Genomic DNA, 16,559 nt, shown 5'->3' on the forward strand with positions numbered 1-16,559 from the left:
GCCATGATAGATTACAATATAAGGCTTACATAAAAATTATAAATAAGCGGCTTAAAGACATAAATTCGATTTATTTTAACATTAAAACATTAAAATTTTAGATAACGTTATTTTTCTTTCATATTAATATTTTTCGGATTTAAATTTTTTAATTTTAATTAAATTAAAAAGATTATTAAAGATAAAGGATTATTTTAATTTTTTAATTGCCAAAAGTCAGAAATTTTAGGGCGCGTGAGTTATTTAGACCTATTTTTGTTAACATTATCAATAAAGTTGGGTGCGCAAGTGTTTTTCTACCTTGACAGTCCGAAATAACCAAGTAATTTTTATTATTTTATGGTTACAAATATGTATCTACAAAATCATAGCACATGTAAAAATTTGTTGGCCTATATGGGGTATATGGGTTTAAAGAATCATTTAATATGGTAAATTGTCTTTAAAGTCTCCATTTAAGAAACCTTTTTAAGTTTGCTATAAAACTGTCTGCACTTAAAGTGTCTTTTAACATGGTTTTAAAAGCACCTTCACAGCAGCTTTAAAACCAGTTGCTTAAGAAAACAAAGTTTTAAGAAGGTTTTTATTTTTGGTTTTATTGACCTCTTTCAGAGTGGGCCCTTTTACGCTGAAAGCGGTTTTATTGCAACCTTAAGGTTTACTTAAAAACCAAATGGTTTTAATTTTAGTTTTATTCTACAGTTTTAAAGCTTCCTTCAAAGACTTAATAAACCCGTTCGGTGCTACTTGGGTGCCGAGCGACATTTTTGGCCAGAAATTGTTTAAACAATTGTTTTAAACAAATTTAAAAGATCATCATTTTTGTGTTGAAGAATTTTTTTTTTGGTTTTTTGGTTTGGTTTTTTTAGGTAATTCTAAACAAGAAAGGTATCATGTAATTTTTCTCAAAAATTTATAGTTTTCGAGTTATATGTGATTTAAAATCTGAAAACTGCGAAAATTACGCATTTTCGAGGACTAAAAATTCATATTTAAATTATTAAATAATTTGAGGTTGCCAAGTGCTAAAATTGAAGTTTAAACATTCGTTTTCAAGATTCTGAAGAGTAATCGGGCCTATCTTCAATTTAGATCGTTGTTTTTAATTGTTAATGGTATTTTTTTTTATTTCTATACTCTTATAAATTGTACAGATTATATTCGTAGATATATTATATAATTCGTAAATAATTTTTTTTTTCGATTATAGCGCCATCTATCGACAACTAGAATAAATGTTATAAATGTCTGTAATCACAGACGTGTCTTTTTTCTGTCAAATACAATTTAATGCGTTATAAAGAAATCGAAAAACTGTGACGCACTGAAAGATGCCTATGAGAAAAAGAATAACAGTTTTTGAGTTATAAGCCATTGAATATGTGAAAAATACAAAAATACGCATATTCCAGACATGAAAACTCATACGTAAATAATTATTATTTTTGAGGTTGCCAAGTACCTAAATTTAAGTTTAAACATTCAATTTTACAATTTTGACGAGTAATTGAGGATTGTTTCAATATAAACCGTTGTTTTTTAATTGATAAATATGCTGCGTCGCACTTGGTTTTTGAAGTAACACTTCTTTAGGCGCGTTGTGAGTAAATTTATATGTGCGCGAAATCATCAAAATCTTGGTACCTGGCGCAGCTTAAACGTTATACGTCCTCTGATTGGGTAATTACAATGACCTGTCGACAATTGTTCAATATGTCGGGTATTTTATTAATACGTCAATGGTTATGGGTAAACAAATTGTATGTAGTATATTAGTATTTATTGTTGTGAGGACAGACACATAAAGCAAGTTTATAATTGTAGTGACTTTTTCAACAGTTTTTAAAAGAAACGGGTACGTAATATTAAATGTTTCAGTATTGTAATAAAAGATTAGGACCTATATACCTATTTGGAAAATGTAGGTATTTTTTTTCTCATGATCATCTTTCAGTGCGTCACAGTTTTTCGATTTCTTTCTAACGCATTAAATTGTATGTGACATAAAAAAAGGCACGTCCGTGATTACAGACATTTACAACATTTATTCTAGTTATTCTAGTTGTCGATAGATGGCGCCATAATAAAAAAAATAATTTTTTTTAATTAGACAATAATATTACAAATAAAATCTGTATAATTTATAAGACTATACAAATCAAAGAAAATACCATTTTATAAATGCAAGAAACACATTTGATTTGTTTTTATTCCAAATTGAAAATAAAATGTGACAACTGTCAGATTTAACTAAAATGTCATTTTAGAATAAATGTCATAAATGTGTATTATCACGGACTTACCCCTTTTCCTATCATTTGTTATGCACTGAAAAATGCTCATGAAAAGGACAATACCTATAGTAGTTTACGCTTTGATTTTGATAATTTGATTACCAATACAATTTCTACCAATCTTCATATCTAATAAATTGCTTTATTAGTCTATATTTTGTTGTATTTTCATATTTTAATTCCGCAAGAATCAAACTTATTTAATTAAACTAAGAGAATAAGCAACTGTCAAAAAAGTTTAAAATGTTTGGTTGCTATATATTCCCACATCATTCAAATGTCTCGCTAGCTAAGTTCTGCGCACGGTGAGTTCAAAATCTAACAACCTTATAGACGCAGGTTCAATTCCCAATGCAAATTTTTATTTTTAAAATTTTTTTGAAGATATTCTTCTTTAGCGGCGAATCGATTCAGGGTAAAATTGTACATTTACCGCGCGCCTGCGCACACTGACAGTATATATTTCTGACAGTATGTTGCTAATCTTTCAAGATAGGTATGTATGTATCTGTAACCGTGCAAATAAGTCATTAAAAGAATATATTAGTGGTTTTAGGAAATGTATTATTTATTATAATTCTTGTGTTTTTGGATTAATAAAATATTATGTAAGCATAACATTTTTACACTATATGTCGCCGTGTTGTGTAATTATATCCGAAACTTACATGTTTGTTTCTAGTGCCTCGGTGGAGTAGTTAGAAATGCGTTAGCACTGAGATTGGAAGGTTGCGGGTTCAATTCCCCCCGGCGGTTGATATTTCTTTTTATTTTTGGTTGTTTTAATAAAAATTTTTTGAAAGTGGTAGATAAGAAAGTTAGTTTGATTTTTAAATAAAATACAAATAACCTTTTAAGTATATTTACTTCGTTTAAATTACCTATTATATAATAGAAGAATATCTTCTTACGTGCGTACATAGTACACACACATTCTTTTTTTTTACATTTTATGATTGTAAGTATATTTATTATATTTTTTTTTTCAGAAAATACGTATTTAGTTAAAAATTTTGTCAACAATTATGGTTCAGAAATCATTTCTTTGTTTCATTTTTCAATGTGTTTGCGTGTGTTTTATTCTTTTATTTTTTTAATTTTTGGTATTGTTTTAATAAAAATTTTTGGAAAGTAGTGAGTATTAAAATTAGTTTAATATTTAAATAAAATATAAATAAACTGTTTAAAGTATATTGATTTCGTTGAAATCATATAATAGAAGTATAACTTCTTACGTGCGTACAAAGTACACACACATTCTTTTTTTTTTCTGTCGCGCAATATGATTGGGGTATTTAGTTAGCACATTGGCAATAATTAATTTAATAAATAAATAAATAATTTAAAAAATACCTTAATAATAATATAAAAAAATTTTAATTAATGTGTAGTAGCTCCCATATGAAAAATGTTTCTTATTCGGTTTCTTTGAAGATTCCTGCTCAAAAATGTCTCCTTGAAACATATGAGAAGAGTAGAAGAGTGCCGGGCGGAATTTTTGGATAGAAATTGTTTAAACAATTTTTAAAATTTTATTTTTAACGCTCGTTATTAACATTTAAAAACAACGGCTTATATTAAAATTGGTCCCGATTACTTATCAAAATCTTAAAGTTTAATGTTAAACTTTCGCGTTCACAATTTTCGCATTTTTCAGATTTTAAATCATTTATAAGTTGAAAACTGTTTACTTCTCAGAAAAATTACAAGAGACCTTTTTTTGTTTAGAAAGACCCGAAATATCTAAAACAAAAATTTTCGGAGAAAAATCTGAGATTATTAAAATAGAGCCCGCCGCACCGGCATACAAATCGGATGGAGGCGCATAATTAACAATTAAAAACAACGGTCTAAATTGAAGATATACCGGATAGACTAGTCTATCGGGTATATCTTCAATTTGCTAATCATTTTAGGCACTATAAGACCCTATAACTTAAATAGTAGAACCTAGAAGAAAACGTGTGAACACTGTGCCGTCACTTTTTAGTGGCACATGCGTTGACAGTGGCGCATCAAATTTTCCACTTATGGACGGGATAAATAAAAGTACCCTTAGTTACTCCCAGAATTCAATTTTTTTGATTTTTTTAAGTTCTATGTGATTAAACAATTAGGCTCAGCGTAATTTTATCCCGCCACCCTCTTCCCCCTTCTCCCAACATCAAAAAATTCATTTTTCCTTTTTATTTTTTTAGGTGGGATGCAATCAATTTTAAAATTTCAAAAAATTCGTAGACATAGTTGAGAATTTTCCAAGTCATGTCTATTTTTTATAGATTAGTAGGTTGAGTATACATAACCTCAAAAAATTTTTAAAATATTTTTTTTTTAAAAAAGCGTGTGACTTTTTTTTTGAGGTGTCTGGATGACTATTTTTTTTCTATTTTGTGTATTTTATCAAACACTATGTTACTAATTTTTTTGGGTTTTCCGTAAAGTTCGCCCCCTTGAAAAATCCAAAAAATGTTTTTTTGGGTGGTTTTTGGGGATTTTACCTAGTTTATAGATTTAAAAATAGATCATATCAATGTTTTTGTGTACGTTACATGCAAATTAAAGTAACTGAGTCCTTTGTAACATTTATAAATGGGAAAAACACTTCCAGCCCCCCAAAAACCCAATAAAAAACAGTTTTTTGGATTTTTGAAGATGGCGAACCTTACGAAAAATCTGAAAAAAATTTAAGTCAATTTAATATAAAACATAGTGTTTGATAAAACACACAAAATATAAAAAAATAGTCCTCTAGCCACTCCCCCCAAAAAAAATTACACGCTTTTGTCAAAAAAAAAAATATTTTTAAATTTTTTTGAGGTTTTGTATACTCAACCTACTGATCTATAAAAAATAGACATGATTTGTAAAATCCTCAACTACGTCTATGAATTTTTTGAAATTTTAAAACTGACTGCATGCCACCTAAAAAAAAAATAAAAACAAAAAATGAATTTTTCGATGGTACGTGAAGGGGTAAGGGGGTGGAGGGGTACAATTACGCTGAGCCTGATTGTTTGATCACACAGAACTTAAAAAAATCAAAAAAATTAAATTCAGGGAGTAAGGGAGGGTACCTTTTAATTTATTTATCCCTTCCATAAGTGAAAAGTTTGATGCGCCACTGTCGACGCATGTGCCACTAAAAAGTGGCGGCCCAGTGTTCAAACGTTTTCTTTTAGATTCTACTATTTAAGTTATAGGGTCTTATTGTGCCTAAAATGATTAGCAAATTTCACCTATAGCGGCTCAGTCTAGTTAGATTACTCGTCAGAATCTTGAAAATGAATATTTAAGTTTAGTTGGAAACCTTAATAATATAAATATTAGTTCGAAAATGCGAGGGAGAGAAAATTATACTTTATAGAGCTTTAAAAGGCCATAGACCTAAGTCTTTCAGCGATGTCAAAAATGCGTATTTTCGCATTTTTCAGATTTTAAATCTAATATAACTCGAACTTTATCAGTGGCAACTTGTGAGAAAAATGAAAAGAGGCCACTTTTGTTTAAAATGACACAAAAAATCTAAAAAAATATTCTTCAGAGCAAAAAAAGGTGATCTTTTGAATCTGTTTAAAAAAATTGTTTAAATACTTGCTGCCCAAAAATTTCGCCAGGTTCTCTTCAGATATGTTTAAAAGGGACATTGGAACAGGAATCCGCTAAGAAACCGAGTCAAAAAACTTTTCAGACAAGGGCGGTCCCACAACATGGACTAGACGTTAAAATTCAAGACCGATCCACTTCTTGTTATTGACCTGGGCAATTCCACTATTTTTCGTAAAGTCTAATTTGCATACTTACATGTCATAAAAATAGCCTTTTATGTATTTGTTGTTGGCTAGTTTTTCGAAAAATCCCCAGATAGCTAATATATAAGAGACTTAATTTCTAGCGCAGGCAGATACTCGAAGGCTTTTGTTGGAAACAGAACTAAATAACAAATTAACAAAATGAAATACTTGGTTGTTCTTGCTTGTGTTGTTGTTGCGGCTGTGGTAAGTAAATAATTCAAAATTATAACTGTATTTTTTGAACATTGCATTTTTTACACAATATGTATATTATTTTTTGTGTAAAACTTATTAAGTATGCTCTTCATATTATTTTAATACAATATATCCATTTCGTTCGAAATCTTTTTTTTTCTCGGTATTGTTTGTTTTCGTTAGCAACTTTGATATTTTTGATATTTTCTATTAAAAATGTATTAAATTTTAAGGATTCCTTGATCATACAAGCTCCTAGGGCTAAATTAGTTTATCATTTTTTTTTGTTTTTTCTTTACTGCTTGGATTTCTTTTTATTCTGCTGCCTCTGTTATTATTTTTATACCTGTGTATTATTTATTTTCCTTATTTATTTAATTTCTCAGCTATCTATTTTGTTTACTTCTGTTATTTTAGAATTTTAGTTGCTCTTAATTTACTGTAATTTTGACATACTTTATAAATTCAAATGATAAATAATTTTTTAAGTAAGTTTTCTTTTTTTATATAAATTCTGAAGTTTTCAAGTGGAATGCATTTTTTACACAGTATATTATTTTTTGGCTGCAACTTATTATGCTCTTCATATTTTAATACGATATATCCATTTAGTCCGAAATATTTTTGGTTGACATTTTTCGTTTATAAATATGATATTTTTGATATTTTTTTACGAAAAACTTATTAGACACTTGCTTTTTTAAGGTCTCCTTGGTCAACATTATCTCATAGGGTTAAATTCATTTACACACTAATTTTTTATTTACTACTTTGATTTCCTTTTATTCTACTGCCTCTGTTCTTATTTTTGTTCTTTTTTGAATTACTTATTCTTCTTATCTATTCAATTTCTCAGCTATACTCTATTTTGTATACCTACTTCTGTTATTTTAGAACTTTATTTGCTCGTAATTTATTTTACTTTTTGGTCCTACTTTATAAATTCAAACGATAAATAATTTTCAAGTTGTTTCTCAAGTTTTCTATTTTTTTTATATATTCTCAAGTTTTCAAGTAGAATGCATTTTTTTTACACCATATACCTTTTATTTTTTTTTGTAAAACTTATTATGCTCTTCACATTATTTTAATGATATATAATAATATATATCCATTAATGCGAAATCTTTTTGGTAATGTCTTTTTCGTTCGTAATTTTTCAATTTTTGAACGAAACATTTTTTTTGCGAAAAACTTATTAGGTGCTTGCTTTTGAAGGTCTCCTTGATCAACTTTATTCTAGGGCTAAATTCGTTTACACACTTTTTCATTTCTTCTTCTTCTTCTTCTTCTTCTTCTTCTTCTTCTTCTTCTTCTTCTTCTTCTTCTTCTTCAGGTGCCTCATCCTTTAAGAACATTGACAAATGACAATTATTATGGTCCATTTTACACTGTCTGCAGCGTTTCTGAAAAGTTCTATTGTTGTTTTCCACTGAACTGTTTTAAATTTTTCAACCAGCACGTGCGTCGTCTCTCCGGTCCTCTTTGTGCTTCCACTTTCCCTTGTATAACTATTAATGAGTTCAATTTTCTTTCCTTCGTAGTGTTGAGTATTTCCTTTTTTTTATCTTTCTTAAAATCTCCATTTGTTTCGTGTTGTGTCCATGATATTTTTCACATTCTTCGCTAACACCACATCCCAAAGCTGGTTAAGTCTTTTTTTAGTTGCGTTCGTAAGTATCGAGGCTTCAATTCCGTATAAAAAGACAGAGAATACGTAGAATCTCAATACTCTAACTCTAGTCTTAATTTCTATTCCTAGTTTTCCATTGCATAATACTATTTTCATCTCATTTAAAACGCGTCTGGCGGTCTCAATGTGTCATTTCTTTTAGGCTGCTTTCATTCTACGGCCTATGTTTTTATTTTGTATACTTCTATTATTTTTGAACTTTATTTGCTCTTAATTTACTGTATTTTTTGGTCTACTTTATAACTTCAACTTATAAATAATTTTTAAGTTTTCATCGTACAATCATCCTTGAGATGGATTTTTTTATACACCTTAATTTGGCAATAAATTATTTAAATTTTTTTATTATTGGCGTAATCTCTAGATATTATGTTACAAATATTTTTCACTGTCCAAATCAATTTTATTCCTTTACTTGAAGAGGGCGTCAGGGTCAATACTAATATAGTGAAGTTCCGTGGGAATTGATAAAGTTATGAAAATCTTTTTAAATAAATTTATATTTAAGGGGATTATCTACTTACTTAATTAGTATACTTTTATATATGTTATAGCCAAAGCCCGAATTTCAGGCACTCCTAGGTTTGACTAGGCAATCCTCAGGTCTGACTGACGGTCTTAGTCAAAACCCGAAATAAATTACACTTTCGGCCTTTGAATAGTCAAACCTAGGAGAGACTATGTTGGTCAGGCAAAGGTCGAAATTTAATTTTATGAAATCGGGGTTTGACTAGTCAAACCCCGATCAGCTATTTAAATGTCGTAGTTTGTTAGATTAGGTTTAATAAAACGTCAGTTTTTAATTTTAATGTTTATTATTTGTATATTGTCGTAATTAAAATAAAAAAATAGTGTTTATTCTCACATGTTGAGGCAGTAGGTATGGAATTTATAGTTGCAAAATACGTTAGACCTTTTACACTTACATAATTTTGAAGAGCAGTTTTCTTATTACAGTGGCATTTTATAAAGCCTTGTCTTCCAAGTTTAGAATCTTTTATTCTAATTTCTCTTAGAGACTGCTTAACGTCTGGAACATCTTCGAAATTAAGAAAATTCTCTTTGCATTCTCTTATTTGATTTCTTGAAAAAAGTGTGTTTATTTTTCCGTATTTTATACCAACTCTACATAAACCGTCAATTGTTTTATCTTGTATGATACCCAAAATATTTCGAGCATCTCCTTTGGCTCTATCAAAGCTGGGGATAGTTATTGTTAGAGGGGTTAGGGGTTAAGACCGTCAGTCAGACCTGAGGATTGCCTAGTCAAACCTAGGAGTGCCTGAAATTCGGACTTTAACTATAACATATATACAAAACAGTCCTTAGGCCTGGATCCCGCGTACCAAAAAAAATTTTATTAATAGCAAGCTGAAAATTTGTTAATAGCTTAACGGTGTCTAGCCGGACACACTTTGATATACGGGAACAGTAGAACAGGGAAAGTTTTAATTGTGGAACAGGTTACAGGTTTTAAACGTCAGACTACGAAAACGTCCCATGTATTTTGTCTGACAGAATTTTCAATTGTTTTGTTACCCTTTCATTAAACTCTCATGCAAAAATCAGACTGCTATTTACCACCAATATAATTCCTGTCATTTGACATGTTCTACGTATCGGACTTGTTAAAATGCTTAACATATTTTTCGGACAAACATTTTTTCATATATTTTATAAAGTTTCCTATTGAATAAACTTAATTACAAACTGCTAGTTTTCACAATCATAAACTTGTCAGGATGACACGTTCCACAATTAAAATTACGTTTCACAATTAAAATCACGTTCTACAATTAAAACTTTCCTTTTTCCAGTGTTCCCATACATCAAAGTTTGTCCGACTAGACACTGTTAAGCTATTAACAAATTTTCAGCTTGCTATTAATAAACATTTTTCGGTACGCGGGATCCAGGCCTATCAGTATATCCGTATATCCTTCTATTAGAAATAATTTTTATTTAAATATAACCTTTTTCGGAAACCATTTTCTATCCACTTCTTAATGTAGGTCTGTCTCAACCTCTATCTTGCGTCAGTTTAATCCACTGTTTGCCTGTCACTGCTCTTATATCACCTACCCATCTCTGGTGATGTCTTCCCATGCTTCATGTCGCCCTCCTTTGTCCATATTCTAGGATTCTTCGTGTCCACTTGTTGTCATCATGACTATGTGACGTTCCCAGCACCATCGCAATTTCATTTTTGTAATTTCTTCCACGATATCCCTTATCTTCGTTCTACGTCTTATCTCAGTGTTTCGGTCCATCGTCCTTTGCGTTGTTTCTATTTTTTAACAGATTTACTAGCAGATTTACTAGCAGATTTACTAGCAACTGGTAGTATGTATGTGGTATACATTTAAATATATGCATAATAATTCGTTATAACTATTTAATCAGTTCTCTAAAAGATAAATAAATTTCGTTTATATGAAGTATAATTTTTCTTGTTTATACATTACACTTGATCCTTATAGGTACATTTATCTATACTAAATTTAAAATCAAGATGCAGTAGAAATAAACAAACCAAGACACGTTAAATGCTACTAGGAGCACTCCCGAATCATAACTTACAATGTATATACATTGTAAATCTCAAATCATGATTTCCAAAGTTTATACATTGTAAATTATGATTCAGGAGTGCTCCTAGTAGCATTTAACGTGTCTTGGTTTGTTTATAACGTGTTCTCCTGCATCTTGATTATAAATTTAGTATTGTTTGCCTTACAACTCTATTCTGTGTGTCAATTAAAAGTTTAAATTAAATATCACATTAACATTTGTATTCTTTTAAGATACATACGGTTTATTTAGATTTTAGCAATACATCCTGTATATAATTGTGCCCTTTAATTAGTTTAGTAATACCTAAGCATAGGGCTTTTCATCGATTGTCATTTGTTTCTAGCTTCTGTCAAATGTCGTATAATCCATGTGTAATATTAATACACACGGAATATACAACATATGACAGAAGCTCGAAACAAATGACTGTGAATGAAAAGCCCCTATTGCAAGTTCTTAAATCTGTTTATGTAATATGTTTATGTACTGGAGCATTGTTATAAAACTCAATATACATGTTATAGTCAAAGTCCGAATTATAAGCACTCCTAGGTTTGACTAGGCAATCCTCAGGTCTGACTGACGGTCTTAGTCAAAGCCGGAAATAAATTACAGTTTCGGTCTTTGACTAGTCAAACCTAGGAGAGACTAAGTTGGTTAGGCAAAGGTCGAAATTTAATTTTATGAAATCGGGGTTTGACTAGTCAAACTCCGATCAGCTATTAAAATATCGTAATTTGTTAGATTAGGTTTAATAAAACGTCATTTTTTGATTTTAATGTTTATTATTTTTATATGGTCGTAATTAAAATAAAAAAATAGTGTTTATTCTCACATGTTGAGGGATTATGGGATTTAGAGTTGCACAATACGTTAGACCTTTTACACTTACGTAATTTGGAAGAGCATTTCTTATTGCAGTAGCATTTTATAAATTCTTGTCCTATAAATTTAGAATCTTTTGTACTAATTTGTCTTATAGACAGAGACAGCTTAACGTCTGGAACATCTTCGAAATTAGGAAATTTCTCTTTGTATTCTCTTATTCGATTTCTTGAAAAAAGTGTGTTTATTGTTCCGTCTTTCGTACCAACTCTATATAGACCGTCAATTGTTTTATCTTGTATGATACCCAAAATATTTCAAGCCTTGTCCTCCAAATTTAGAATATTTTGTACTAATTTTCCTTAGAGACAGTTTAACGTCTGGAACATCTTAGAAATTAAAAAAATTTTCTTTGCATTCTCTTATTTGAGTTCTTGAAAAAAGTGTGTTCATTGTTCCGTATTTCGTACCAACTCTATAATATAAACCGTCAATTGTTTTATTTTGTATGATACCTACCCAAAATATTTCGAGCATCTCCTTTGGTTCTACAAAGCGGGGGATATGTATTGTTACAGTTTTTCCGATCGAAATTGGAGGACATTTTTTTTCACTTAATTGTTTCATAGCATTAGGCTGGGCATGAAAACCTTCAAACGCATTTCATTTATTTATTTTAATCTTTTCTGTCTGTGTACAACGCATGCTCGAACGACTGTCAAGGACAGGCTCGAAATATTCTGGGTATCATACAAGATAAAACAATAATTGTCAGTTTATATAGAGTTGATACAAAATACGGAACAATAAACACACTTTTTTGAAGAAATCAAATAAAAAAATGCAAAGAGAATTTTCCTAATTTCGAAGATGTTCCAAACGTTAAGCTGTCTCTAAGAGAAATTAGTACAAAATATTCTAAATTTGGAGGACAAGGATTTATAAAATACCACTGCAATAAAAAATGCTCTTCCAAATTACGTAGGTGTAAAAGGTCTAACGTATTGTGCAACTCTAATTGCCATAATGATAATGCCTCAACATGCGAGAATAAACACTAATTTTTTAAATTTAATTACAATATAAAATAATTAACATTACAATTAAAAAATGACGTTGTATTAAACCTAATCTAACAAATTACGACATTTTAATAGCTGATCGGGGTTTGACTAGTTAAATCCCGATTTCATAAAATTAAATTTCGACCTTTGTCTGACCAACGTAGTCTCTCCTAGGTTTGACTAGTCAAAGACCGAAACTGTAATTTATTTCGGGCTTTGACTAAGACCGTCAGTCATACCTGAGGATTGCCTATGCCTAGTCAAACCTAGGAGTGCCTGAAATTCGGGCTTTGACTATAACATACATATTATATGGATATATGAAGCAGTACTTAAGTTGCATCCTTATTTGAATAATTAAAAATATTATATTACTTTATAATAATATTAAAAATTATTATAATACTTTTAAATATTTCACCAGCATAGCATCAGTTCATACGATCTTTTTCTGAAATATTTTATTTTATTTTCAGGCTAGTAACCTGCCCAACCTACCCGAAGGCGAAAGACTTAAACTAGCTCAAGTCCACAGAGACTGCCAAGCCGACCCAAAAACGCACGTCGACGAAGACAAACTTAGGAAACTCCCAAACTTTGTTGAAGATAAACAAGTTGGTGTTCATATGCGATGCATGGTAGTAAAAGCAGGATTAATGAAGCAAAACGGAAAATTGGACGTTCCCAGTATTACCGAAAAATTCCGTTTGGTGATCAAGGATGCTTCCAAGGTTAACGCATTAGTCCAACAGTGTGCTGTTGATTCTGAAACTCCCGAAAAGACATCTATTCTGTTCACCCTTTGCTGTGTCAAAAATGACATTCAGTATTACCACAAATTGTAAAGAAATATAGGTCAATAAACATATTATTTTAAGTTTGTATTTTTTTTATTAAGTAAAATGCGTCAACCATGAAAGGTTATTGGCGGAGGAAACTAGTACATAAAATCAGATATTAGTTTATAACTAATTACAAATGACGACTTAAGTCTATTTTTATATCAGTTTGTACAATTTGGCAAGGTTCAGAAACTTAGTCCCTTGGTAAATCACTTTGAAGTCGTTCCAGGTGATAGAGTGGGCAATTGACAATAATCTATTCGATTGTCGGAGGAATATCGCTGACATAGAAGAGTTTTTGTTGCTCTTTCTTAATTACGTACTGCTGGGTTAATCTGCCTATTCTCGGATGAAACATTTTTTCTATTAAATTTCATATATAGACAAACACGACCAGCATGGGTTGCCTATCAAAACCGTGTCATAGTTATCCAAGGGGGGACGTAGGGGTTGGAATCAATATTTCAAGCACATTTTTTTTAAGTATGGTAGAATTATTTTATTTTTAAATTAAATAGGCATATTCAGCACAATTAATAGATTACTCAATAAAAATTCAAGGAAAAATACTGAAAATATGCCAACGGTGGCAAATTTTTAAAAGACACCTCAAAATATAATGAATTTTGCGGTGGACATCAGAACGCATCATTGGATCCAGTGGCGTAACAAATTCCGTCGGGTTCGCCCGCAGAATTGGAAATGGGCCCCCTTTAAAAAATTACTAATTGCGACATGTGTAACAAATACCTATATGTGTTACAGCCCAGTAAATCAACGTAAAATATGGTGATACCGTGTAATTCTTGGTGTCATTACCGAAGTGGTCAACTGAAGACTTTTCTAGTTATTTATGAGTGAAAATGTTTATTGTTCAACAAAAAAAAAAAAACACGTTTTAGGCGATTTTTCGCAAATAGTTCAAAGAGTAAGTATTCGATCAAAAAGAATATTTTTAGCAAAAATGTATCTAGCTTATAAAAAAATGAAATCTATCGACTCAGCAAAAGAAAAGTTGTAGCTCATGAAAAGTTTTTCTTATTCGTCAAATTCCAAATCGAATATTGCAACGGGAAGTAACCAAAAAATGAAATCATTTTCGGGGAAACTCATTAAAACTCTATTAAAATGTATAAAAGAAGCTTAATTTTTTACAAAAGCTTCTAGCATCAAAACTAAGCCAGTTACGCTCAAAATACATTAATAAATAATTAACTTTTTATATGAACTCTAAGTTTCACCGGTTCAAAGTGCTTATTTTTAAAAGGGTTCTAGTTGAAATGGCTTGGACGATGCACTAATCACGAGTATATCCAAGTTTTAAACAGCCATATCTTAACCAATTTTTGTCTTACAGAAAAACCAAATAAAGCCAAAATATTTATAAAAGCAAAACCTACATTTTTTTACTCTTTGAGATTTTTCGTATCACTAACACTTTTTGAAAAAAGGGCATTTTTCCAATATAAACAAACTTTTTTTATTATGAAACCAAATTTTTTTAAAAATAAGAACTTCGGACCGGTCAAACTTACAGATTATATAAACAATAAATATTTAAAGTAAATGGTAAAGCGCTAATGAAAAATTTTATTTGGCGTGCGAAATAGGGGCAGAGTTTCACGATTTTTTTTACCAAAAAAGCAGCCAACTTTATTTTGAGCTTAGCTCGTATAGTTTTGGTGCTAGAAACTTTTATAAAAATAAAAATAAAGCTTTTTTTGAAACGTTTAAAAAACTTTTAATGAGTTTTTCCCGAAAATTGCTTCATTTTTTGGATATTTCAGGTTGAAATATTCGATTTGGAATTGGACGAATAAGAATAATTATTCATCAGCTTCAACTGAGCTTTTACTGTGTCGATAGACTTCATGAATAAGTACCTACACCATTTTTTTGTGTCTTATAAGCTACATTTTTGCTACAAATATTTTTTCGATATGTAATATTTAATTCGATAAATACTTATTTTTCAGATATTTGCGAAAAACTCGTCTGAAACCGTTGTTTTTTTTTGAAAAATAAACATTTTCAGTCGCAACTGACTTGAAAAGTATTAACATAACATAGATAAAGAAACTCTATAGAACAAAAGTTGCTTATAATTAGTCAATTTATATATTTCCGGACTTATTTAAAACGCATGTTTTTCACCCCAAGGATGGGTGTCACCACTCGAAGTAAAAGCAACCAATGGCATAAATCCAACTTTGAAGTGGAGTGTAACTAGAACTTAAATTCAAATTGTCAAGCAAATACGTCCGTCGTGACGCTGATAATTTCACTCCAAAACTGTCATTTACTGAGCTATTGGTGTATTCATATCATGCATTGTTTGTGATTTAGTTCAGCTTTGGCTTTCGTAGTATCAACATCGTTAGCGGCGATTGCTTCGAAAATTAGATCCAGTTTTTGTTGATTGCCATTATCGTTATCAGTTAAAAATAAAACAACTGATAAATATACAATTTTTATCATTTAATTGTGTGGAATTTTAAATAGAAAAATGGTATATGTTTAATTGAACAACTTTCACGAGATGCAAGGAACCAGTGACGGCCCGTCTGCAGGGGATCCACATAATTTTCAAGGTAACAATAATGTAAATTATTTTATACCACAATATCCATACAACATTCCGCTCCAAAATCAATGGCAGGGACAAAGCCAGCTACAATCACACCAACCACAAGCTTTATTTTTTCAACAACATTACCCACAAATTGCATATGGTCAATCTCAAGCACAGACAACAAATATGTTGGTTGATCAAATGGCAACTGCTGCAAATTACACACAACCACCCACACAGTTAGCATACCAACAACCTACTACAGGTAACTACGTCCCACAACAGATGTCTTTTCCATCAACATCGAGATATCCGGATTTGCCAACGCAAAACACTCCCATCAATAAAGCATGCCATGTCTCTAAGCGAAATGATGAAATCAAACTCTCTGAGGAACCAAAAGAAAATGAACCAGAAGTAGAAGAGCTCTACGAACCAAACCAATTCCAAACAATAAAATCACGGAGCAAACGCAAACGAAGCAGAGACAGCCCACAGAATAACTCGAAATCAGCAAAAACTATGACCATAAGTAACAAAGTTGAACTGAGCAATCGTTTTGATATACTACAAGATACTGAGGGAGATCAAAACGAAACCACAAACGACAACAAAAGTACCACAAAGAAAGTAAGCATTCCACCATTTATACTATACGGGGTGAATAAAAATGCCCCAAACCTGCTAAAGCTAATTGAAACAGTAACAA

General features: G+C 30.6%; 1 protein-coding gene across 1 annotated transcript; it reads left to right on the forward strand.

Annotated features, from left to right (window-relative positions):
• Window positions 1–6,122: 6,122 nt before the first annotated feature.
• Window positions 6,123–13,313, forward strand: LOC114335043 (uncharacterized). The gene is made up of 2 exons (XM_028285197.2): window positions 6,123–6,289; window positions 12,913–13,313. Exons 1-2 carry the CDS (start codon window positions 6,245–6,247, stop codon window positions 13,279–13,281), a joined length of 414 nt encoding a protein of 137 aa, XP_028140998.1. The 5' UTR covers window positions 6,123–6,244; the 3' UTR covers window positions 13,282–13,313.
• Window positions 13,314–16,559: the final 3,246 nt, after the last annotated feature.

The sequence above is a fragment of the Diabrotica virgifera genome, chromosome 5 (genome assembly GCF_917563875.1).
Source record: "Diabrotica virgifera virgifera chromosome 5, PGI_DIABVI_V3a".
NCBI classification, from domain to species: Eukaryota; Metazoa; Arthropoda; class Insecta; order Coleoptera; family Chrysomelidae; genus Diabrotica; species Diabrotica virgifera.